This window comes from Haemaphysalis longicornis, unplaced genomic scaffold, assembly GCF_048455015.1.
Source record: "Haemaphysalis longicornis isolate Haplotype H1 unplaced genomic scaffold, Haemaphysalis longicornis Haplotype H1 scaffold_4, whole genome shotgun sequence".
Classification (NCBI taxonomy): Eukaryota; Metazoa; Arthropoda; class Arachnida; order Ixodida; family Ixodidae; genus Haemaphysalis; species Haemaphysalis longicornis.
In genome coordinates this window covers 132418220-132442483 of record NW_027526361.1, presented here as the reverse complement: position 1 = coordinate 132442483, position 24264 = coordinate 132418220, and the positions used below count along the sequence as shown (strand labels likewise).

Below are 24264 nucleotides of genomic sequence, written 5' to 3'. Positions count from 1 at the left end.
ATAGTGTCAGTGTATAGTGTCAGATCTTCCGCATAGATGGTATGTTTGATGTGCGGAAGGGCTTGCAGCAGCTGAGGTAGGTCTCTCATTGCCAGGTTAAATAGAAGAGGGGAAATTACCTATCCTTAAGACGTGCCTTGTGGTCGTGTAGAAAAAGGGGAAGTGCGTAGGTGGTTGTACCCACTGTGGCTGTACGATTTGTCAAGAATGCTTGAACATAGTTGTATGAATGTTGTCCGCAGTTTGTCAAACTTAGTCCGGCGAGTATGGCTTCATGGGACACATTGTCAAATGCGCCTTTAATATCAAGTACCCGGATTGTATAGCGATTGTGAGAAGTAAGGTGGTCTAGGAGTCCTTCTTTTAGGTATCAGTGTATGTCTTGCGTTCTGAGGTGGGGACGGAAGCCAAACATGGGGTTGAGGAAGTGGTGATTATCTTCTAGGTATACAGAGATGCGCTTGTAAACGAGGTGTTCAAAGAGCTTTCCCAGGCAGGAGGTCAGGGAGATGGGACGGAGATTGTACAACTTGAGGGGTTTGTTGGGCTTAGTTATCAGGGTGATGTCTGCATGTTTCCATTCTGGTAGGATAGTGCCTTGTGCCCATTCTTCATTGAGATAGTCCAGAAGGCGATCAAGGCTAGCATGGTCCAGGTTTCTGAGGAGCTTATTTGGTATCTTGTCTTTGGAGGTGTTGTATTGCGTGTAAGTTTGTGAAGGACGGTTTCGATTTCGGATAGCGTGAAGGGGGCGTCCAATTCTGGGTTAGGTTGTCCTGTGTACACGGAAAGGGGGGGAAGGGAGTCATACTGGGAGCTTGCATAGCGTTGCATGAGGTCGTGAAGTATCTCTTGTTCCGAGCCCGGGTAGTTATGGATGAGGCGACGAAGTTGATGAGTTGTAGTTGTTTTCGTTTCTTGTGTGCCCATCAGCGTGCGGAGGATATTTCATGTTTTGCGGGTACCAAGTGTACCTTGCAACTTGTCACCGAACTGATTCCAGTTCAGTCTCCTTAGGTGTGTGGCGTACTCGGCTGCTTCCTTTGTTATGCCTTCGCTGCGTTGTTTGAGTTTTTGATTAGTGCGGTATTTTTTCCAGCGTTTAAGTAGTCCTGCGATCATCGCCAAACAGTCGAACGGTAACCCTAGAGTCACTATAAGGTCACAGAGTATCGGCAGTATTTTCCCCCTATTCTTTTATGCCCCCGCCGTGATCATTGCTCAGTTCGCATCACGCGATATTTGTTTACACTGTGACGGTTTATGGGCACCGCAATTTTGTTGCTTATGCGTTTTCGGTCGGTAAACTGAGGTGGTCTCAGCTTGTCCACCTGCTCTGCTGCTGCGCGCGACTGGCCTCGTTCCAAACGCGAATCAACGATAACACGCTTAGCAGTATTTCAGCTGCGTAAGTGTGCCCGAAGATGCAGTGTTGCTGCATCTTTGGCAGTGTTCTTTGCAAATAAGCTAGTCAAGGTTAGCGGTGAGGCGGCAATGTGGCAACACTGATGAACAATTAGAAAAAAATTCAGAATACGGCACTCTGTTTTATTAACGCTGGTTGATTGATTGTAGGGTTTAATGCGCCGACGCAACACAAGCGATGAGGCGCGCCGAATGCTCCGGATTAATTTTGACCACATGCGGATCGTACCAGACATTACTTAGAACCACACGCCGTCATTTCTTTTGCAATGACCTGACATCTATGCTTACAAATAACCCTCGAAGATTCTGGCGCGTGGTGAACCCAAAACAGTATCCTGATATCACTCTTTCCGATAGCAACAACACTTCACTTCCTGAATCACAATGCGCAGAACTTCTAAATGAGACGTTCACGGCTGTCTTTACCTACGAGGATGTTACCACCGTACCTATGAGCGATAGTATATTAGACGTTGACATGCCAGAAATTGTTTAACTGAGGCGGGCATATTTTCTATTTATGTAAGCTTAAACGTTCTTCTGCGTCTGATCATACTGGTATTAATAACACTATACTGAAAAATGCATCCCAAGGCATCTGTAGTATTCTAACTGTCCTTTTTTCACAGTCCCTTGCGACAGGCACTATCCCCAACGCTGGCGAATAGCCAAGGTAGCACCCTTTTTTAAGTCAGGCGATCGTTCTTCACCATGCAACTACAGACCTATCTCACTAACAAATACCATATGCAAGGTTATGGAGCGCATCATTCACTCTCAAACTGCTAAATACTTAGAAAGCCATAGCATTATGTATCAGTATCAGCACGGTTTCCGCAAGGGCTACTCTTGTGAAACCCAACTTGCCGGATTTGTTCATGACCTACATTCATCCGTCGACAACTGGCTTACAAATTGATGCAGTTTTTCTTGATTTTTCTAAAGCATGTGATCGCGTTCCACACCACAGGCTACTTCTCAAACTTACATGCCTCAACATTCACCCTAACGTGCTCGCGTGGGTTAAAGATTTTCTTTCTTCCAGAATGCAGTTTACTTCCGCTAACAACTACAGTTCTTCTTTTGCCAATGTTACTTCCTGTGTCCCCCAGGGAAGCGTACTTGGTCCTCTGCTTTTCTTAATCTATATTATTGATCTTCATTCTTGCTTAACGTCCCGGGTTCGTCTTTTTGCCGATGATGTAGTAATTTACCGCACAATTTCCTCTGATATAGATCGCCAATGCTTACAATCTGACCTTGATGCAATTAATGTATGGTGCTCCAAATGGCTTATGACGCTTAATACTTCTAAAACAAAGTTAATGACATTTACCGGCCGTAAGTCTCGAACTGAAAACACTTACTTCATTAAGAACACCACGATTGAATTTACCACTTCCTACAAATATCTTGGCCTTCATTTCCAGTCTGACCTTACATGGCATAACCATATTAATTTAACCCTGGCTGCTGCTAACCGCACCCTTGGACTACTTAAACGAACCCTCAAGCAAGCTCCTTCACTCGTACGAAAGCAGGCATACATCACAATCATTCACCCCAAAATTGAATACGCGGCGGCCATTTGGGATCCCCATCAGGCATAGCTACTAATTTGGAAGCCCTGCAGAACCGTGCTGCCAGTTTTATATATTCAGATTATTCTACATTCACCAGTGTTACAGCATTGAAGAAACGAGCCAATTTGCAATTATTGAGCCTTCGTCGCAAACACGCACGCTTTTCACTGTTCCATAAAATTTTCCACCACTGCGCACTCCGTGATGATTTTTTTCAGTCCCCTCCGCTAATTTTTCCTCGTCGTGATCACCCTAACAAAGTGAAACACATTTTGTGTCGGTCATCCACATAGCACAATCCTTCATACCAAGCACTATCATTGATTGGAACGATTTACCCTCACACATAGCCATAGAAACTGATGTAGCCAAGTTTAAGGATTTAATTTGCTCTACAGTGACGTGCTGATAACAGAGTCGTCTTTTCTTTGTTCGCTGTGTATTTTTGATACTTTTGACGTTTAATAAGTTCTTGCTTGCTCTTCACGCTTTTATATTCGTTATGTTATGTTTTCATTTTATTACTTTTTTTTCGTTTGCACATACAGTGATGAATTGCATTGCTTTGTTGCGTGCCAACGCATACGCACACGCAAGAAAACTTCTGGTTGTTGTTGACCTTTTTATCTCTTTCCTTTGTGTCTGCCGCAACTGAGTGTACGTGTATTCTGGTTGTTTATCGAAGTCCCCCCCCCCCCCCCCTATGCAATACCCTCATTCGAGGGCCTTTAGGGGTATTGTAAATAAAATACATAAAATTTCCCGGAACATCCGCTTCTGAGTTGACGTATTAACCGATAACAATAATCAGCTTTGTTAATTTCATGCTGAACTTGTTCTGCGTCATCTGTACCATTGCTTCTTAACTTTTCTGTGTCATAATAAAAACTTGAATCCAATTATGATTTCAATATTACTAATAAGGTGGGACGGTATATTTAGCCTAACTTCCTACGTCAAAAGCTATGCACAGTCGCCTATAACTTTTTTTATAAAGGCGATAGCAGGCGCAAACAATGTTTTAACTATCAAAAACAACCTTTTTATGAGAGTTTTCCGTGTGCTGACAATTCTCCAAACACAAGTATTCCTCTTACGAAATGCCCTATGAGAAGCTTATATTCCCGACCAGTTTACCTATGATGAGTTGGCCTAGTACGAGTGACCTTGTGACGAGTGGGACAAGACCCATATTCATCGTAGATCCGGCATCGTGTATACATACTAGAACTTTTCAGGACTTTTCCTCCTTCCCCGCGAGGGGAACCCTGTGTAGATGCGACGCATCGTGGGGTTCACTTGGTGTTTCCGTTGGATTGATTCTGAAAGCGCGTGAAACGTGTCGGGAACGCGTATGATTATTATGTTTTATGATTATTATTATGTTTTATTGGCCAATCTTGGTCAATCTCTCTAAGTGGTATGCTTGGGGCTTCGCTGTCGCAACGACCTTTACTCCATCATTGTTGCTGTAAGTGGGAGCTTCTTTTCTTTTATTGCAAGTGTTAATCATTGCCCCATCATGCGTTGTATCAGCAGCTTCTTGACGTAGTTTGAATGAGTCAAGGATATAAGGCGCGTTCGTAGCATTTCATTCGGTGTCGGTTTTGTGGCGCAGTGGGAAGAGCACCATGTACCTTGCGTTCCGCCCACAGGTTCGTGGGTTCGAAACCGCGTGCCGTTAACTATCATTTTTTTATAGTGTAGGGGGAGGGGTGTGGACGAGAGAGGGGCATCGGAGAGGAGAGGGGGTGAGCGGCGGAGAGCGCAGCTCTCGCGGCGAGGAGAATGGGGGAGGGGCGGACGACAACGACGCCGACGCTGCATGGACAAGGCGAGTGAATGAGATGCAGTCGCATCTAAAATGTGATGTTATGTACAGAAATACATACAGCATATATACAAGACAACTGAGGTAGCGCGTAGTGTGCCTTAGAAAGTGTTTGCCGTGGTCTAACCAGCGCCTCGGGACTGTTCCCGCGACATGTAGCAAGTTGGGCAGCAAAAACCACCTCGTTCTGAAAGGGCAAACATCATGCTTATTAGCCTATCGAAAGCAAGAGGGAACCACCCAATTCAACTAGGCGCTCAACGAAGTATCAGGCAAGCTGGGGCCCTTCAACGTTTGCCTGCATTTTCTATGCGAGGTTGGCTCTAGTGTGCCCTCTTGCTATAACTCGTAAAAAAAAAAAAACATGCAAATACTTCGACCACCAAAGCAACCGTCTTCGTCCGGCCAACAATTCATCTCTACCCATGCTTCGCTATCAACACGCCGTGTAACGGCTTCTGTTTGCCAGTGCTGCCTTATCACTCGCAGTCGGCTCAGCGGGGCTCGACTATCGCGTTGCCACGAAGAAATTGGCTCTTTTCTTTCTACATTTACGCTTGATAAACAAACTTGACGTTGACACCGGGAATTTTAAAAACTCAAACCAATCCGGCACAGGGCCTCTATTCTCGACTGCACAAATTTCCGGCAATTCAGGCAATTTTCCGGAAGTCTTTTCTGATTCGCTTTCAATTTTGGTCACGTGCTTCCGGTTGACAAAGCGGTTGTGTGTGACGTTTCATTGTCATTTTGACGTTTCATTTCATTTTGACGTTTCATGTCGTCTACGGACACCAGTTCTAAAGTTTGCCTTATTTCTCGTTACTAAAGGCGCATAATTCTTGGCCGGGAATGAAAAACCAGACTAAATGCAGCGGACATGACAACGTAAGCCTGTCTTTGCTATTCAACAACAATACTGCCTGTGATACACACCCCCTCTGTGATTGGCTGAGAAGGCGTGACGTAATTTAAACAGTTGGCGGGAACGATTACGTCATGCATTGGCAACTTCAGCCTGCGTAAAAGTGACGTAATGCTACGTAACAGCTTGAAAATGGCGGCTGTTTTCGTCGCAAAATACAAGCAAAATAGGGCACAATATTGCCCCGGCTTACGGCGCCGCGAAATGTGCGGCAATTTGCAGCAGGCGCAGTTTCGCATGCGCGCTGTTTAAAGCATGTTTCATACCGAAAGAAATTATAGTTTCAACTGCTTCGAAGTCAGCGATCATGGAACATACAAATAACATGGCGTATTTTGCTTTTATGTTTGGCAATGAAATAAAAATTATTTGTTTGGCGTAACCGCAACATAACAGGGCAGTACAAGCCTCTCCATGACAAACAGAACCCAATGCATGGCATTTGTCCATACTTGTCCTAGTAAGCTGTTGGGTCACATGATCGAACTAAAGAGAAAAATAACAATGAAAAGTGACTATTTAGTCCATTACAGCGCTGATTGCAGTCGAGCTTGACGAATGAGTGAATCGGCGACATCGGTGCGCTCCGCGGTTATCAGGCGTAGCGCTTCGCTGCTCTTATGTGTCATAGAAGCGACGGTCGCGGCCGTCTTTTTCTGTGATCACGCCATAAACTTGTAACATAGCAGCAGACGATGGCGTGGCGGCGGTGGCGGCAGGGAAGGTGATAACGCAACAAAGCTTGCATTGAAGCAGAGAGCCCAGCTATGTTAAAAAAAGCGATTGAAAGAAATAAATAGATATGGTAAAAAAATTGTGTGATGTTCTTTAGCTCGACATCCGCCTTTCGCTCGCTTTTGGATCAACGTTACTCGATCGCCTTGTGGTGTTGGCGCCAAATTTGACCTCCAGAAATGTGTTTTTCTTGTCAGCCTCAGCTACCGTCTTAATTTTTATAGTACATGCCAAGTGTTTTTATAACTTTCTTGCACAATATTTGATACCTTGGTAGCGATCTTTATGAGTGACTCGTCAAATTACACTGCATGTCGTCATAACTATAGGTGCAGCACGTCACTGATTGCTTACGTCGTGCTTACGCAAAAAAACATGGGCGAAATGCCGGCAATTTGTGCAGTCGAGAATAGGGCCCCTGGTGGCAAAAGCCAGTACTACAGGCCATGAGCCGGAAAGCTGGACATGTGCGTATATGACTTGTCTTATCAATACGAATGATGTTTATTCAAACGCAGTGTCTAGAGTTACGTCTGACGGAACCCAAAATTGAAAACTAGAGTTACGTCCGACGGAACTTTAAGCCAGTATCTAAAGCTACGTCTGACGTGACACAAAATTGAAAGCTAAATTTATTCTAACAAGAGTCCTGGTCCGACGGAAGCAGAGCGACCGCCTCACTCGGGATAGAACTCGCGTTCTATGGGGCTATGCAATGCTTTAAAGGGGCACTGACACAAAATTTTGAAGGCGAGATAACTTCGGAGATAGATTGGTGGGAACACATATACATCATCTGCAAAATATCAGCGGTGAATACAGCCTAGAACATATTTAAAATCAATTTTGAAGTGTGCGAAAAGCAACCGAGCGGCCAGCAGAGGACCACGCGCAAGTGTAAATAAACAACATCCAAACACGTCACGAGTTTGTGTTTGCCGCTTCCGCACTGCCGGCTCGCCGCTCCAATCGGAGGGCCGGAGAGCGGAGCTCCTGCTCTCGAGAACGAACGACCCGATCGTTGGCGGCGGAGGCACCGTGATTTCGTCAGCTCATCGGGCAGCTGGCCGCGACCAAAGTTCTACAGCGATTCCAGGCACTCTGTTTCGATTACTGTTTATTACCATTGGATGCGGAAACGCGCCGGAGGCACGAAAAGCCCACTGAGCAAGCCGCACGGTCGCTGTGCAGGCGGCGGCCACGGCCGCGAAGTGGCCCACGCCGGCGCAGGTAGCTCGAGTGATAGCTTGTTACCGCTGCACGAAATTGTCCCCAAGTCCCGACCATGGTGGCTTACATGAGAAAGGGGTTAATGATGCCATGGCGGGTTGCATTAAAAATTGTCATCTGCACCGCTTACGAGAGCGGCACTCGAATATCCGCCGCAGTGCTAAGCCGAACACATCTGTAGGCGGACCTGTAGGCAGACCGGCCGGCTGCTCCCAGCGCGCGTCTTGCCACCCACCGTCTCGAGCGTCGCGCGTCGTTCGTTAGCCGCGGTAGCATTTGCACTCGCAGCGCCTGCGTCACATCCACGGTCGCTTTTTAATTAGGCGCCTCACGAGATCAGTGCGGGGGGGCATTCGCAGAAACTGCCGTCGATGCGGATTCGACAGTGCTACGGCGGCTCTGCTCTGTAACTGTGATATCCCTCCGACGGTCACGTGGTCAGCTTTGTTCACACAAAATCCACAAAATCCATCGTTTCGCGGCACTCGCTGAAACCGAAACTGCGACTGGCCGCATTGAAAATGCCTCTAATTAAACAACCGTCGCACGCTGAAGCAAATGAGGTTTCTACAGGTTATAAGTAGGTCACTAGCTACTTATCGCAACAAAAAAAACAAGATGCAAAATTTTTGTGTCAGTGCCCCTTTAACATATGTTCCACCGAGGCGCGTTCATCTTAAAATGTCTGTTGAAACATCTTAAGCCGAAACAAAATGGACAGCGTAGTTTAAGTTATACTTCAGGCGGCTTGGATTCCAAAGCCTGCAGGTGGCTATGAGTTACAAGCAGACACATGATTTACTTTCTTTTACGTTACGTGCCGCGGTGGCTAAGTGGCTAAGGCGTTTTGTGCTGTTAAGCCCAAGGACGCAGGTTCCATCTCGGTGGCTGCTTTTCAGCTAGAGGATAAAAACCAAAACTCCAGCTTGTCGATATTTTGGTACGCATTAAAGATCCCCAGGTGTTTGACATTAAAATTAATCGGGAGCGCTCTATTACCTGACCCCTCATAGCCTAGGCGCAGCTTCAGCGCTTTAAAAGCCCACAATAAACCAAACCAATCACTTTGTTCCCCATTCTCTTTTTCCACATCCACGTCCACCGTCGACATCGACATATGAGGTGTTTTAAGTGCGAATGCACTTCTTCAGCGAGCCTGAATCGTCCGCCGCCGTCGTCCGCATAGCAACAGCTGCGGGTGCGCGCGCTCCTCGTCTTCCCTAGCAACGGGGGGAGATGGGCGCGCGCTACTCTCCTCCTCCTCTCTCCGCTCAGTGACTGCGGGTGTTGGGTGCCTCCTCTCCACTTCGGGCGGGAGAGCTCTCGCTCGCGTAGCGGGCGCTCCGCATTCCGACGCGTGAGGGCGCTCGTGTAGCGGCCGCGTGGCGCGGGAGGGTATTAGTCGAGCGCGCGCCGTCGTCGAGAGCGGTCGCTGGTCCTGCATCTCGATAACGATGATGGCGTACCGGGCCACGGTACCAGCAATAACGAGTGAAATATCTTTCTTTGTAGTTGTGTGCGTGTGTGTAATCTCTCGACTACTCATTAAGATCACGATGTCCACCGTAATCGCGCAATCAACAACCGTGCATTCGCACTTACACACTCTCCCCCTCGGGGAAGTGCGAGGGAATTTTTTTCTTCGAAACGAGCCAGAACCAGAAAGTGAAACTAAGTCGCACAAAACTGCAGTTACAAGAATAACTCGGCAACGTTCCCCTAAAAAATGGGTGGGAAGAAAGTAGTTCATATAACGCCCTAAAAATGCGTACGCAGATCGTAGTTTGTTTCGATAATGAGCCACATCCGGCTCTTTCACGCATCAGATGAGCCAAATTCATTTGCACAATGGGAGGTTGCTTTTGGCTTTTCTGTTCAGGCGGTTTCGTGGGTGGTTTCGGGAGTTTCCTTTCGCTTTTCGGAGCTGGCTTACTATGAATTCAAATGACGGTTAGGAGATATAGGCAAAAGATCTGTCCCCAGATGTCCACGACGAAGTGAACGGAAGAAGTGTACGAAACGAAACCGAGAGATGTGAAACAATTATTTCATTTCGTCTCACCCGCCACTGCGAAATAACTGAGATATTTTTATTTTTTACTCCCGTGTTTACCATTTTAGTACCCAACTATATCGCTACCTCTTACAAGCCATGGCAAATCTCTCCCCCTTCCCCCCATCTGAGAGTACGAACAACTCCGTTAAGGTGAAGAAGAAGATATGAGCTGCCTCCTTGTGAAGCGTTACGAAAATCCATGGCAAAACAATGAGGAGCTTACTTACTTTGTGGGTGCCTTCAGGCGTACCCAAGAAAAGTATCCTAGGTAGAAATTCTAAAACAGCTGTGTTACCACGAGGACTCCCCTGCCCTTCATGTATTGTTCTACTGTTCTTGGAGCCCTGTTGTATATTTTTAATGCCTTTGCCATTAAAACTCAATCGCACCATGCTTGAAAGACAATTTAAACAAAGATTTCACAAGAATGCCGCATCAACTTGAGTGTTTCAATTCAATATGAGCCAAATCCAAACTTATCACTCCACTGTTGGTCACAAATTTACACCATAATTTTTCATTACTTGTGGCCATAAACGTCCCCTAGCTGACATGTAAAATGTATCGTATCGTTTGACGGCGTTGCATTTAGGTCAGCTAAAATACTTCCGCTTGTTTCTCAAAGTCGCGCTTGGTGGATCTGGCTCATTTCAAAAAAAAAAAACGTCTCATATATTTCTTCCCCTTGGGGCGCAAATTAAATTCAAGGCTACACGGCTACGTTTTTCCGCTTTATAGTCAGGTTAATCAAATCCGCTTGTTGAACGTTTGCTCGTTCGGCTGCTCGTTGTTCCTCTCCCGTCATATGTGGTGCACTGGCGTGGAGGGCCGCTTCTTGCTACTGCGCCGTTTATGCTCGCGCTATGCGAGGATCCGTGCTATGGAACGATTTTTTAACGCCAAGCTTTCTAATTCTTACTTGTGGCGATGTCGAAAAAAAAACGCACAGCTGAAACGCCAACTTTACACAATGGGAAAGCATGCGATGATGACTTTATTGAACGCACTGCAGGAAAGTTAAATATACACAATGGGAGGGCACATAGTGATGACGAATCTCACTGCAGAAAAGCCAACTTTCCACAATAGCGGGCGTATGATGCTAATGATGATGATGGCGATGATGATGATAAAACCCGGGGATTTATTCGAAACACCTGCACATCCAAAAATCAGCCGAAGTGCAAATATATGACAATGCTGACATAACCGATTCAGCCCATTTAGATGACCAAATCAAAAACTTTTAGATAGAAAATCATAGCATCGCATTCAGTAATCTGAGAGTTGTAGATTTGGATTTTGGCTGATTGGATTGTGGACTTTACATTTGTATCAGAGAGAGCTTCGCGTTTGAAACATCTTGTTTTCCCAAAGCGTCGTTGCACTTTTTTTTTCAAAAGGAACTTCCTTTTGGCTGATGGTTGCGGTTTTTGCTCAAGGTCGTGGAAGGTCGACAGAACGAGACATATCAGTCTTTTGCGTTATAAAGAAAGACATTGCATCCTGTTCTTATTCATGCCGGAGTGCAAATTTTATTTCCAAAAATTATTTCAGTTGGATGGCCAGCTTATAGTGCGGGCATAGGGGGCCCAAGAGTGCCTAAGGTGCACTCAGGTGCAGGCATGGTATTCTCCGCAAAAGGGGGACGGCTGAGGATCCGGGTAGCGGGTGAACTGCATGTCACAGCAGCCGAAGTTGTTGGGAACACTGTTCTCTTCGCAAGGGTTGCACTGGGTCTTGTGGCCGCTGCAGGTCTTGTAAAAGAGCGTGGTCGCGTGCCGGCAGTCCCCGGATCTGTCGTAGATCTTATAGACCACTCGGTTGTTGTCGCTTGTGATCGCTGCGAGAGAAAAGAGCTGGGTTACTGCGCAAGAAGTTTGACAAACGTTTTGATTCCCTTAGCAGAATTTCATGGGTGGTCCTTGTGGCTAAGGCGGAGAACCAGCAGATGCTATAGCCCGCTTTCAACAAGTTCTTCCCCTCCTCTTGCTACCTCAACAGTACACTTCAAATGTTCTACTTCTTCAGCGACGCGTAGCACCGAAACGATTGTGATGTCTGACGTATAGTGCATGTCCGTCATACCAGCAGTATTAAATCATCCTAGCCGTCAGGAGCTAACCGGACGAAGCCATCGGTGTGTAACGACGCACATGGAGGCCTTTGTTACACGCGTGGGCCCAGAGACTCCTGCGCACATTCATTTAGGGGGCGCTGCAACTGGCATACACTGTAAGAGAGTGTCGCAAAAGCGCCAGCAAAGGCGAGCGAAACGCCGCAAGGGCACTTTAGAAGTGCAGGAGGGGAAACGACGTGGGCCGATGAGAGGATGTCCGTCTGGCGCAGCCCGCCGCCTGATGACCATGGTGAGAAAGACCACTGAACGATGTAAAGCGCAGCTTTTAAGCGCCAGCTCCTGTGGTTCCGTGTCGCCGTCGGCCTCGTTGTTACCGAGTGAACGAAGAGGGCGCCGAAGATAGACGAGATGGAGCGACCAGAAAATCGGAGGAGGAAAGGGTGGCAAAAGTGGGAGGGGGAGGATGGTATGCGGAGGCCGCGCGGTACATGCTCCCCGGCGGTGACGTGCTGCGATATAACGCTGATGACGCGATCAATTCCGGAGATGGAACAGCTACTCTTGGGTGCTGCGACGACTAGAATTCGCGCTGCGCTCTAATTTTCTATTACGGAGTAACATAATCATCCGTAAAGTTTTTTCTATCCTTGAGCCGCCTACGCTTTCGCATCAAAGGCGCTGCAATTTAGCATTTGTGGAAATGAAAATAAATTTGTGGTCGTGGCTAAGGGGTGCATGTGCTCCCTATCTCCCTCAGTTTTCAAGCCAGTTGCAGCGTGCAGACGCAAGCAACTTTGCTAAGAAAGAAATCTGACGTAAAATTGGAACTGTCCCATCATTATTGATTTCAACAAAAGTACCGGCTTTAAGCAAGTTTTCAAGCTTTCCTCAACTTGAAAAGTTGGGGTTTTAACTGTATTCTCCAATAAATAAAATCGCTACGCAGAAAAACAGGAAAACAAGATTTATAATAGGTGAGATAGAACTTATGACATATAAAGGGGGATTCCACCAGCTATTTTGAAACCGTCTTGGCAGCACTTACTCAGCTTCATGTAGTATGCTTCTCCTTCGTATGGCGGCAGGACAATTTCCACATTTTCCATCAAAGCTGCAAAGCAATTGTTATATTAGTAATAAGAACAAATGCATTACTTTTGGTAGTTTTATAAAGTTTTGGCTTTGTTTGAGCGCGCGCTTGTAATCTGTTTGACCTGAGTGAAAATACTGCGGATCAACCATCAAACTTGCCTCTTGTTATCTTTCTCGAAGCCGACGGATTGTGTCTTTTAGCTAAAACATGCAGCCTATGCATACACGTAACTTGCACTATATGTAACATTTTATTAGAGAAACACCGTGACCAGTATTGTTCGCTTTTATAGTTAGAAACAAAACTAAAAGGCGGCATGGGAGCAGTCAGTTCAAGAGAGTGTTTTATTTGCAGTTTAAAGATTTTTATGTGCAGTTGAACTCAATATCATGTTTCGTATCTGCTAATTACGTGTATTACATAAAGTTGAAAGGTTGAGGGGGTGAGAGTTCGCCCTTGTCCTATCTTTTGTACGGTGTTTTTTTAGATATAGCAGTTGTGCTAGACAGTCACACTCTTCGTCACTCTTCGTCTGTCTGTATAAAATCAGCCATTACACATACTTATAATGATCTCCCGGGAGAATACATGACTGCTTTATAGTACAGTTGTTTCAAATCCGCTGACGTGATTTTTCTTGCTAAAACCTATGAGATCGTCTTTGTAGAACTAATAATTGATTTGAAGTCCTCATATGCTTAAAAATGCAATCTCAAACAGGGAAAGTTTTAATATATTTGTTGTTGTCTTACAGTGTTATCTTGTGCTACTTTATAAACAATCAAACTGAGGCGAATACATGGCTGAATTTTAATCTTAAGCCGTTCCCCCCGCAGAGACTGCCCGGCAACCCTCCGGTACGGCGACACTGGCATAAGAGTGCTATCACTGGTCGTTGTTGATGGAACTGTTAAAAAAGCTAGAAAATGGTCAATGCGTTGTTGTCATTAAGTTTGTTGCCGTGAAAGCTTGCAATTCGTTCCTAGCACACCCAAGAAAAAAATCCCTTCAATTTGAAAGTGAAGGTATTGAATCCTGTTTACAGCGTGGTTGTGCTTCCGAGATGGGTTAAAAAGCGTCACACGCTTCAACAAATACGTTTTCAACCCTGTACAGAGCGCTTTAAGGTTTAGGGTACGTTTTATATCCTACTCACTTGAACGTACCTCATTTGTAGCATTTGAAGCCCTACTAGGCTATATTTCGGGTGGACTGAGAAACCACACTGGATCGATCGACACATAATCCTGCCGTTACGGACCATTTACGCAGCCAAGAAGAGCATGTGGCTTGATAAAGCTAGGTAAATGTACCGTATCAAAATATTTGTGTTGACACATTTTTCGAGAATATGGAGAAATTGCGGGAGGACGTATACTCGGAATCTCACCCGGTGTTACTTCCTGGATGAAGAGTATTTTATTACGGCATCAACATTTCACAGATTTCCCAAAAACATTCGCCTGGCCCCTATAATTGAGAAACTTCGCTACTGGCCCACCATGGTTCATCAGTCTCACTATGAAGAGTTGTTCGTCACTCACGCGGAGGATATTTACTTTGAGAACCTTTAACGAATTACGGCAATACGCGGGTGCTCCCCCGCTTATCTTATCCGGTTGCAGTGGAACACGCCTTTTTCATTGGTATTTGTCCACGTAAATTCAAGCTGGATTTCAAGCTGTCTGAAACGTGAAGCAGATGTCTTTTTTATTTCTGGCAGGATTTTCACTCGTACGAGGAGAGAATCGGAATCTAAGTCAGAAACTTCTTGGTGGAATAATATGGCATTCATCACCCGGCCTAGATGACAGTTTAGACTCTCGTAGCTGGGCAGTACCATTTATGCTATTTATTTACTACAGGCGGAAATATTTCTGGCTTTGAAATCGTGATGCTTCGACACCCAATTCATTTCGTTTTTGTCAGCTGGATGGATCTCCTGTGGGCCTTCTATGGGACCACACACCATTTGCGAAGAGCCATGCGCATACTGGCGCCAGGGTTATGGATTCTCGATATCCTTCTAGTGTTGATTGGTTACGTCAATAATTTCTCAATATGTTTGGCTCGACTGGGCCTCGTTCTGCGTCGTCATAAAGCAGCATTGTCCGTACTTACTATGCTCCTTGCCTGGTTGTAACTATGTCACCCGGAACTAATTATTGAAATCGTTAATCCCTATATTTTAAAAGTAACGCGTTCACATTTCCTGCAAAGACTTGCGTTGACATTAACCTTAAGATGAAACATCATTTCGTAACATGGTTTCGATATCTTGCATACTAACAATTTCCCGAATTTGGAGCGAGTGACTACGGCTCAGGGTAGTACACACCGGAGAATTCGGTGACCGGATGATACCCGTCGTATATCTCATATTGTCTGTTTCGAATGGATGCGGTCAAAGAGCTTTTTCACGAATCCGCACCGCCTGCTGTAGGTTTGAAATAGATGTTACTGGGTCCATGATGGCAGTGTTTGATATAGGTGTTTGATAACCCGTTCAGTGTTTGATAACCCGTTTGATGGCAGTGCTTGATAACCCGTTCCCTGAGTTTCCGTTTCACGCCAACTGTACTAAATCAGCAACTTACTGCTTGTCGGATCAGCCCTGTTCCAGAGACTGCTGGTATCTTAAAACCTCCGCACTAAGAGTAGTTTATTGCCCGCATCTATACAATATGGGTTAAAAAAAGCACCGCGAAACCCTTGCCATCATAAGCTTTTCCATAGAGTCAGGCCTTGGAAACACAAACAAACACAAAACAGGTCACGGAAATACAGAAAAGAAAGAACTTACTGGGGCTGGTTAGCTTGCCTACGTGTTCTGCATCGTCGTAATAGGTGGTGAGGTTTCCCCTGGTATGAACAGAAAAAAGGGCAATCAAGATCAAACAACAAGTAAGCCTTAGTTCACGACTAGCATGCTGGTGACATACGTATGCGGAAGTAATTGCTTTTCGTTCTTTTATTGATGTTTAGGTCGAATACCTCTTTACAGAAAGCATGCAAAACATTGGCTCAGCTGTACTAGTGGTGGAAGGCTGGAGAAACAGCAGAGCTGGGGGTCGACCTACTTTTTTCCGGGCTTGCTACGTCTTGCTAGGTTTTGCTAGGCTTTGTCAAGCTTTGTTAGGGTTTGTGATTTTCTTGCTAGGCTAGCCTAAATGTTGAGGTGGTAAGGCCACTCCTTTGGCGGTATTTTCTATGGCCGGTCCGGTCTGTTCCTCACACTGACAGCGGATCACAGGGGGAAGAAGCTAGGTCAATCCGCAGCTCCCCGGTTTTCCAGATTTGCACCATTAGTCCAAGTTGCGCCATTTTTTTCTTTTTTGAGCGCGCGGCCGTCCGCTGGATGAGCCCCGCTGTCTGTCATCTTGCGCTAGTCGACCTTGTTTTATGCTGCGCTTTCACCAAATGCAATTGAGAATGGCTGCGAGGCTACCTCTCGACGCTGCTGGAAGCTTGCCTAACTAGTGTTGAGGCCGGCTGGGAGGCTAGGCTGGGAGGCTAGCGGGTGCGTTCCGCTATTTCCTGACGCTCGCTACTTTCGCGCTCTCCCTGCTCGCCAAGAGGCACCGCGGGCGTCTTTTAGCTTGGAATTTTCTTGCTCAGCCCACCGGAACAAACACAAGCTTAAACAGCTTTTCTGTTAAAAAAACTCGCCGTGTCGGTGTTGGAAAAAAATGGCCGCGTATCTGCTCATTTCACCGCAAATGTGGTCGAAAGACGTTAGTCTTGTGCCGCCTCTTTCACATAAATGTTTCTCCTCGCACGCCCGTCCACGCTCAACCTTTCACTGTCTTTTGGTACCTTACATAAACACCTAGGTTTCCAGTCTATTCGATTTTACCTTGTTCCGAGACTGTGACTGTGTTTTACTGTTGGGGCCATCTGGCGGAACTTTTCGGTAGCGTTTAATTTGGAACACTGCCCCGAGGTCCGGTCTCGCACAAGCTCTTTTTCTATTTTGCTGTCAAAATATTCTTTCAACGTCTTTTTCTTATGTGCTCTCGCAAAAGTCCAGCACATATTAGTTTTCAATCAAAAGAACTCTGCAAATACCACTTGTGAATCGTCGGTTTGCCGCAAATACACCTAATGGCCACACATGTGTAAAGACAACTTATTCTGTCTTAGAGTGTTCTGATCTTGGCATTCGGTCATTAAAACGCTACTGACACACAGCTACAGCAGCGATTGAGTGGCCTCGCTACGTACGATCACATGTTTGGAGGATTTTGTACGTGTTTAAAAACCATCAAAAATGAGTATCGACTCACAATCTGTAGCTGTCGAACGATCCCCTAGTTTCAGACCACGTGGTTCCCACAACATCCGTGTCCTGCGGCTGAGTGCCATCCCAAAGAATTGCGTAGTTGACGGTGTCCGCCGGTTCAAGTGTTTCTCCTGTTCGGTAGCACTCGTACGTCATCAGAGGCTGCCGCTGCATGAGCTGCAAACACAGGCGTTCGGGAAAGATTGCGGGTAAAGCCGTTTATGGAGTCGCCTACTTTGAAAACCAAACCAAACCAAAACCAAACTGTTGCGCATTAAAAGACGTGAAAATACATTTTTTAGGCTCTGGTAATATTATATGGCGCAGTCTGTTTGTTGGAAATTAGACTAACATTATTGTAATCAGATTCAGATACCGTATTCCTGAAACATTGTGTCTGGCTGCAACCTAGTGATGAGGTATCACAACTCCTCCGTAACGTGCGTATCTCCTATCAATCTTCAGGATATATTTATATATGGCTTCTGGCCGCTGGATTGAGCAGGTCGAGAATATTGTAAGGCCACTCGAGGGGCCATTTTGGTTTAACGAAGAGAGCACGCCGGGCACGGGAATGAGAAAAGCCGCCGTTTTAGCTGGGCGCAGAGCGCGTAAACGTCACTTAAACGTGAGCGCTAACACCTGGGCGAATAGCCCTTCGTAGGAGGGATGGTCCTATAGCTACGCCAACAGATCCCGCGAAAAAACAATCATGTACGATTTCACCTGTTGGTAGGAGCTACTCGGCTTTGCTGTGACACACAGCAGATCACTCGTGCACAGGTAGAGTTAAGCTAGGCTCTAGCACAACCATTAAAAATTAGGGGGCCATTCCCTTCGGTGAAGGTGGTCGGCCATGGAAGCTCTATAGAAACTCCACAAGACCTGGATGCCAAATTGTTTTAGACATAAGACACGAATTCCACCGGCTGTGGGTATGTATGGTGTGTGCTTACAAGAGACAGAATAGCAGTTTTCCCGGTATAGATAGACATCTGCCAGCGCACTCAAAGCTGACATCGAGAACATCGACCTTTAGAACGTCGCCTGGGTGAAGTATGATGAACGCATTCCCCTCCAATAGCCGGAGACTTGTCGTTGGGGATGTCTACAGACCAGCCATGCGGCTTATATAGTTCATGTCAGAAGAGGTTCGACTACAACAGCCCAGAATTCCTGGCATGCTGCTTGGAGAGTTTCTTAATTCTTTTCAATCTACCACAAGGGCATGATGCGTAACCCAGAATATGCCAGGCAGTTTTTGTTGATAGATCGACGTAAAAATTCTTTTCCTCACTAGTTTAACTGTAATAGTCATTGCTTGATTCTGAGCCTAGAGTTTTGTATTATCGATGGCACCCCCTCTCCAAATACCTAATTCTTAAGTTGCAGATACTAAAAAATTCCACCGCGAAACTGGCATAATTTGACATCGGGAATACATCATAAAAAAAACTGTTTTATCTTTGTATTTTAGAGTTTCGCATCAGTAGGCTAACCATTTCACTGTCTCAGTATACTCAGTTAAAATCACAGAACAGGGGCAGTATTCTCGTAACTGTCCCTTTTGAAAACGTCCCTTTTGAGTCCCTTTCATCGTGACGTACTTCCGGTTAAGCAATGGGCGTTGGCAGTAGGTTTGCCGCGCTTGCGTTACGTCACTTCCGGTTGTTTGCTTTTAGCCAATCAGGGCTCGCCAAAAGGGACACTTTTGAAAGGGACGAAAAAGGGACAAAAGTCGAGAATACCGCCCCAGGAGTGTGGCTGAATATTTAAAGAAAGATCTATGTTGACATTAGACCATCTACAGTGCTCAATCTAGGACATAAGAAATGCGTAATCACATCGTAGAACGCCTTGGTCCAAATTGCTTCCGCCGGTGTGAGGACCAGGATAACCAGGGCAGCGTGAAGAGGCAGATGCAGCACGAGGCTCTTTAACGAGGCAGTCATTTTGGAGACACTGCACACGGGGAAAAATGTACAAAGGTCTTTTCGATTACACTAAGTGCAATAAACACTTTGAGGCTGCTTTGACCAGACGAATAGCTCATTTAGTGTGAACGGGGCGTTGTTTATTGTCACTTAGACAACTTCAGCCATGAGAGGGCGAGCAAAATTTTCCTGTGCTATGCACAAAGCCCGTTATCCCACACAACGTTATAGATAGGCCCACTGCGAAAATAACCCCGATTCACAACTTAGCTTACACAAAAATGTAGCACTCGCCTAGGAACGCCTAGCCCGCTACCGTCGCACCTTGTGCGGCAAAGGAGAGTTGTTCGACGTAGTGTTGGACGATCAAGCTTGCTTTTCGTATTTTGTGCGTACATTTCTTTATTTACGTCCTTTTCTGAACATCAGGATTTATTTAGGATTCACGGTAAGTTAGTAAGCAAGCCAGAAAATATTCTCGTATTTGTGCCAGTAGCAGCGGTGATGGTGGTAGGCATAGCGCTGAGGCCCCCTTCTCCTGCTGTTTTCTATGAGTATTCTTTGGGTTAGAATACATCCTAAGATTGTTATAACATACTGCGGTGCCCCTATGTTCGCGAAAATTGAACCTGCTGCACATGGCTTTCGTCAAACGGAATGTCACCATTGTTTACCTTGCTTGTCCTGCAGAAACCTGTAGTAAACCGTTGCAACCGGTCTCTGTAGCCGTGGAAACAAGCAACGAGTTGAGCCGGTATTTAAAGAGCGCAGACAGGCATTACTGGGGAAAAAATTTACATGACGTTGCTGGTGTTTTACCGGAAACAGCAATTGCATTTCGCATCTATAGAACTAAAGCAGCTGCACTTCCCGTTGAAAACTAGCTCAAGGAAAGACAAAGAACAGATAAAGCAGGGCAAGTGCTCATTTTGTGAAGGTTGTTCAAGCTGAGGTAAAGCTATTTTTTATATTAAATTGCTATGACCAAGGTTTTCTGTATCATCTGGACGAAAAATATGAGAAATTTCTGCAATACCGCTGCATTGGGCTTTTTTTTTTGGACTGTCGTCACGAGTGCCTGGACCATTTTTTCGGAATTCACCCATCTATTCATGATTCGGGCATATTGGCCTTCAACGCATTTAAGCTAATGCTGTTCATGCGTCAGATTAATTCTGGTGAGTTAGCAGAAGCAAATAAGAGCCGCAAGAAACGTGTCCCCAAAAACTAAGGCCAGGTGATACATTAGGCCCCCTGGTTGACGTTTCTGGCGCGTCCTTCTCCGTCACAGGAATAAGAACTTCCTTGGCTCGTGGCAAGGGCTACCTGTAAATTCTCTTAACGGGGCAGCGTCAATGACAGGGTAACAGGCAGGACGTGCCGCAAGTTGCGGGCAATTCTGATGTCACCGGTCAAGCTGGAGTAGTTCCTTTGTTATAGCGCCAGGAATGAGCAACCCACTGGTGCTTTGCAGCGCCTTTAAAGGTATTTTGTTTCGTGCAATGTTGCAGTGGTGCTCAGGTATACGGTAGCCTTGCGGTTGCCCAGACAATTGAATTACCAAATTAAAGGCAAGAGAAGCAGCCCGGCTTGGGGCTGTTGCGGATCGGACACCTCGTTGCGGGTGCGCCGCCAGGAAACGAAGCCGTGGGACCCCTGATCGAACGACCCTTTTAATGGCGATGACTTGGTTATGTACAATGATGATGATACTCATGCCCTCGAGCCAGGAGCCACATCTTCTTCCTCTACGATTTCCAACATTCTCCCGGCCACAAAACAGATGTGAAAAAACATTAAGTTCTCACAAATGTCTCCTGGAAAAAAACATAGCACCACAGTTCTAGGCAAAAACACGACATACAGGGCAGTTCAGACTAGATTGTTTTTTCGGCCCTCTTGCTGATTGCTTCCGTTTTTTGGTCGTGGAACCTCGAGCTTCATCTTGTAATGAGTCGTTGAGCTTGACTGCTGGTTTCCTTGACCAGGACCGTCGACTTGTACGGTTGTCCCGCTCGAGCGATGCGCTGCCGTCTGACATCTGCCCAAGGCAACGAGAAGAGATGACCTCACGGAGATGTTTATCTCCAAGAGTACTTTTTTCTGAATCTGTGATAATCGTTCGCACTCGAAATTGCTCTTCAGCTTCTTTACCGTGATCGTGCGCCGTAGACTTCCGTTCCAAAAGTCCACTCAGGGTTTCGCTATGGGTCGTGTTCATGGTCTTCCTGATGCAGGCGTTGTGAATGTCCGCGTTAGTGTCCGCTTTGCGAAGCCCCTTCGTCTGAAGGACGCCAACCATTACTTTCTGGCGGCTAGATATCGACTTGGTGGCCAGCGTCTGCACCGGGAAATTGAAGTTGTGGCCAGTGTGCTTCTGGTCTTTCTTCACTGTGCATGCATAGTGCGGGTCGCACATGAAAGTCGCATGTCTCCCCTTGCACATCCTGCACCATATATTTCGCCGGCACTCCTTCGATCGATGGCCCACCATCGTGCATCTATAGCATCGCATAACTTTCGCGAGCCGCTTCTTCTTTTCAGGAATGCTCATAGAAGCATGGTATGCCTCGGTCGCGTGCTTTGGCGGTCTGCAAAAAAAGCACACGTTTCGTTTGAGCATCACATCTTGGTAGGCGTGTAGAACAGACGTTGACGTTGATTTCCTGTTACGTTGGAAGGGGTCACTCGATTCGGTAGGAGTCGCCACTGGAGCACATTGCTCTCTTGCATCGAGTTCGATTTGCGTGTACCGCAAGAGTTGCTCCAGTTGCCAGCAAGCCGTTTCGTTTTCGTCCCCAGACGAAGATGATGTCATGCCCGTTGATATCTTTTTGAGGCGGACGTGCCTGTGAAACGCCACGACGATCTCTTCCGGCAGCACCTCGAGCAAAATGTCGTACAGCATCGCGGCGAAGCTGCTCGTTGGAACGTCCAGAAGGTTGAGGCAGCGGACGTTCAGCTGGACGCAGTCGTAAAATCTGCGCAGCTCCCTCTCCTCCGACAGAGACGTCACGTGCTGCAGCTCGCGGAGGTTTCTAAAATGCCGCTGTACGATCCGGCGCTTGTCCCCGAACTTGTCCTGGAGCTGCTGGATGGCACTCTCAAAGCACGCCTCCGTTGTTGGCAGTCCGGCGATGGCAGCTGCTGCGTCACCTTCCAGGTAGTTTCGGAGGTACTTAAACTTCTCGGTGGTGGTTAAAGCCTGGTTGGTGTGGACTGCGCCGTTGAATTGCTCCCAAAACGACGTCCACTGACACACGTCCCCATAAAAAGGCTTGATGGTAAGCGTTGGGAGACGAGGTCCAGAGATCTGAGATGGAACCGTCGTTGGCGCCTCTGGCGTGCTAACCGCAGCCGAGGGGGCAGGTTGCGCCGTGTCGCTGACGCTGAGTTCCTCGAGCCGGTACGTAAGGCGAGTCAAAGCCTCGATCGTCTGGTCGTTGTAACGGGCCGCCGACTCGTATCTTTCCAGCTCCTCGACAGGAACCGCGTCCTCGACCTGGGCGTCGATCTTGCTAAGCTCCTCGCGGCTAGCCATGAGCTTGTCCAACACTTTCCGGATCGCGAGCCGGTCGGAGCAGCCGCTCTCGATGAGTGCTGTCGCCTCTGTCGAAATTATCGTCGCTTGGGCTCGCCTTGCAGCGCGTTTCGCCTTCAGCCGGTCCATCGTTCAGCGAAAAAGACCGGCTTACTCGCTTGGCAGCCCGGTCCGCGCGTTGTCTCCCTGGGTGCGGTTCCGAGAAGGACGAAGCTTGCTTGGGCAACCGTTGCTAGAAGAAACTCGTCGTCGCCATCGCTCGTTGCCCACGTCGGTGGGAGCCGCTCGTTTTCCCGAGTTTCGGCACCAAATGTTGCGGATCGGACACCTCGTTGCGGGTGCGCCGCCAGGAAACGAAGCCGTGGGACCCCTGATCGAACGACCGTTTTAATGGCGATGACTTGGTTATGTACAATGATGATGATACTCATGCCCTCGAGCCAGGAGCCACATCTTCTTCCTCTACCATTTCCAAAGGGGGCTTCATTCCCCTGCGTGAAGCGTAAAACGTTTTGTTTTACTAATTTATATAATAACAAGGGAATAACCCTGGAACATGTTTTTCTTTATACAAAATATTAGTGACGCTGGGGTAAGAACGTAGTCGCCAGGCAGAAAACGTTTATACAAAGAGCTCATAATCCTTGATACTCTGCTGAAAAAGTCCTAGAATATTTACGTGTTTATGCGCAGTGAACGCGAAACCATAAATGTAGAATCGAACGCCTAAATTGCTATGCTTTCGCCCCGCATATTCGAGGGACTTCGTAATCTTGCCCTTTGAGGCGGTTTGTTTAACCACCCGCTCACACCGTTTCGAATGGCTTCGATCTGTGCCTTATGTGTTTCGCTGATGGCCGTTTCTGCTGCCGTGTAATCGGAAACACAAAAGCCCAACTGCCCCACTTTCTGTGTAGTGGGAGAGTTTACGGTGATGGTGAATTTCGATACTTGTCTGTTTGCTCATTCTGCTGCGTTCTTCCGCTTCATCCACGGTTTACTGGTGTCGGTGGCCCCACTTATCACTGCTGCCGAGCTTAGCCTAGCGCTGCGGAACGCTTTGTGATAATAATTCTTCACTTCGCGCCGTCTCTCCATTATCGGAATTTATGTTCGCGGATATTTCCCGACTGCTCTAGTAGAGGTTACGCAACAATACCAGGGTCTATATATAGGCACCGTCCTTGCCCATACAATTTCTTGGCCCCACCCTTTATTTGTTACGTACCGACAATAATGAGCTGGCTTGCCAAAGCTTTTGTGGTTGGAAGCAAGTTGTCGTGCCTTACGAGAAAAACAGGTGTTCAGGGGCGCTTTTCCAGAAGGCCTGAGATAGCTCGGTCCCGAGTTTCCAGCTGCTCGAGTTAACAAAGTAGTGATAGTGCAGCATCCGATAAACCTCAAGCGATACCGGCGGAATCGCGCAGAACACGCTTAGCATTATCAGGGCGCCCAGTTGAGGCCGCTCACGTTGAAAAAGCACAGCTTGCACTAACAACCGTGTGCAGCGCCGTCTAAAATCATGTTGTAAACTACACTCCGTTAT

The 24264-nt window shown here is 46.8% G+C and overlaps 2 protein-coding genes across 2 annotated transcripts; both read right to left on the bottom strand.

Annotated features, from left to right (window-relative positions):
* Positions 1–11360: 11360 nt before the first annotated feature.
* On the bottom strand, positions 11361–17414 carry LOC144180573 (uncharacterized). The gene is made up of 4 exons (XM_077708903.1): positions 17248–17414; positions 15765–15823; positions 12914–12979; positions 11361–11631 (listed from the first exon to the last, which is right to left on the bottom strand). Exons 1-4 carry the CDS (start codon positions 17397–17399, stop codon positions 11402–11404), a joined length of 507 nt encoding a protein of 168 aa, XP_077565029.1. The 5' UTR covers positions 17400–17414; the 3' UTR covers positions 11361–11401.
* Positions 17399–22847, bottom strand: LOC144180011 (uncharacterized). Its single transcript, XM_077708420.1, has 2 exons — positions 21931–22847; positions 17399–17420 (listed from the first exon to the last, which is right to left on the bottom strand). The coding sequence occupies exons 1-2, from the start codon at positions 22845–22847 to the stop codon at positions 17399–17401; spliced, it is 939 nt and encodes a 312-aa protein (XP_077564546.1).
* Between the last annotated feature and the right edge of the window lie 1417 nt (positions 22848–24264).

Bases quoted from the DNA above. Each gene is read 5' to 3' on its own strand.
- LOC144180573 (XM_077708903.1), bottom strand. From the start codon at position 17,399: ATGACGTACGAGTGCTACCGAACAGGAGAAACACTTGAACCGGCGGAC. The intron at 12,980-15,764 runs GTAAGTTCTTTC...ATTGCTTTGCAG, and splicing joins AGGCAAGCTAACCAGCCCCA to CTTTGATGGAAAATGTGGAA. The intron at 11,632-12,913 runs GTAAGTGCTGCC...TTTCTCTCGCAG, and splicing joins AGCATACTACATGAAGCTGA to CGATCACAAGCGACAACAAC.
- LOC144180011 (XM_077708420.1), bottom strand. From the start codon at position 22,847: ATGGACCGGCTGAAGGCGAAACGCGCTGCAAGGCGAGCCCAAGCGACG. The intron at 17,421-21,930 runs GTACACGCAAAT...CTGTGTTTGCAG, and splicing joins CAACTGGAGCAACTCTTGCG to CTCATGCAGCGGCAGCCTCT.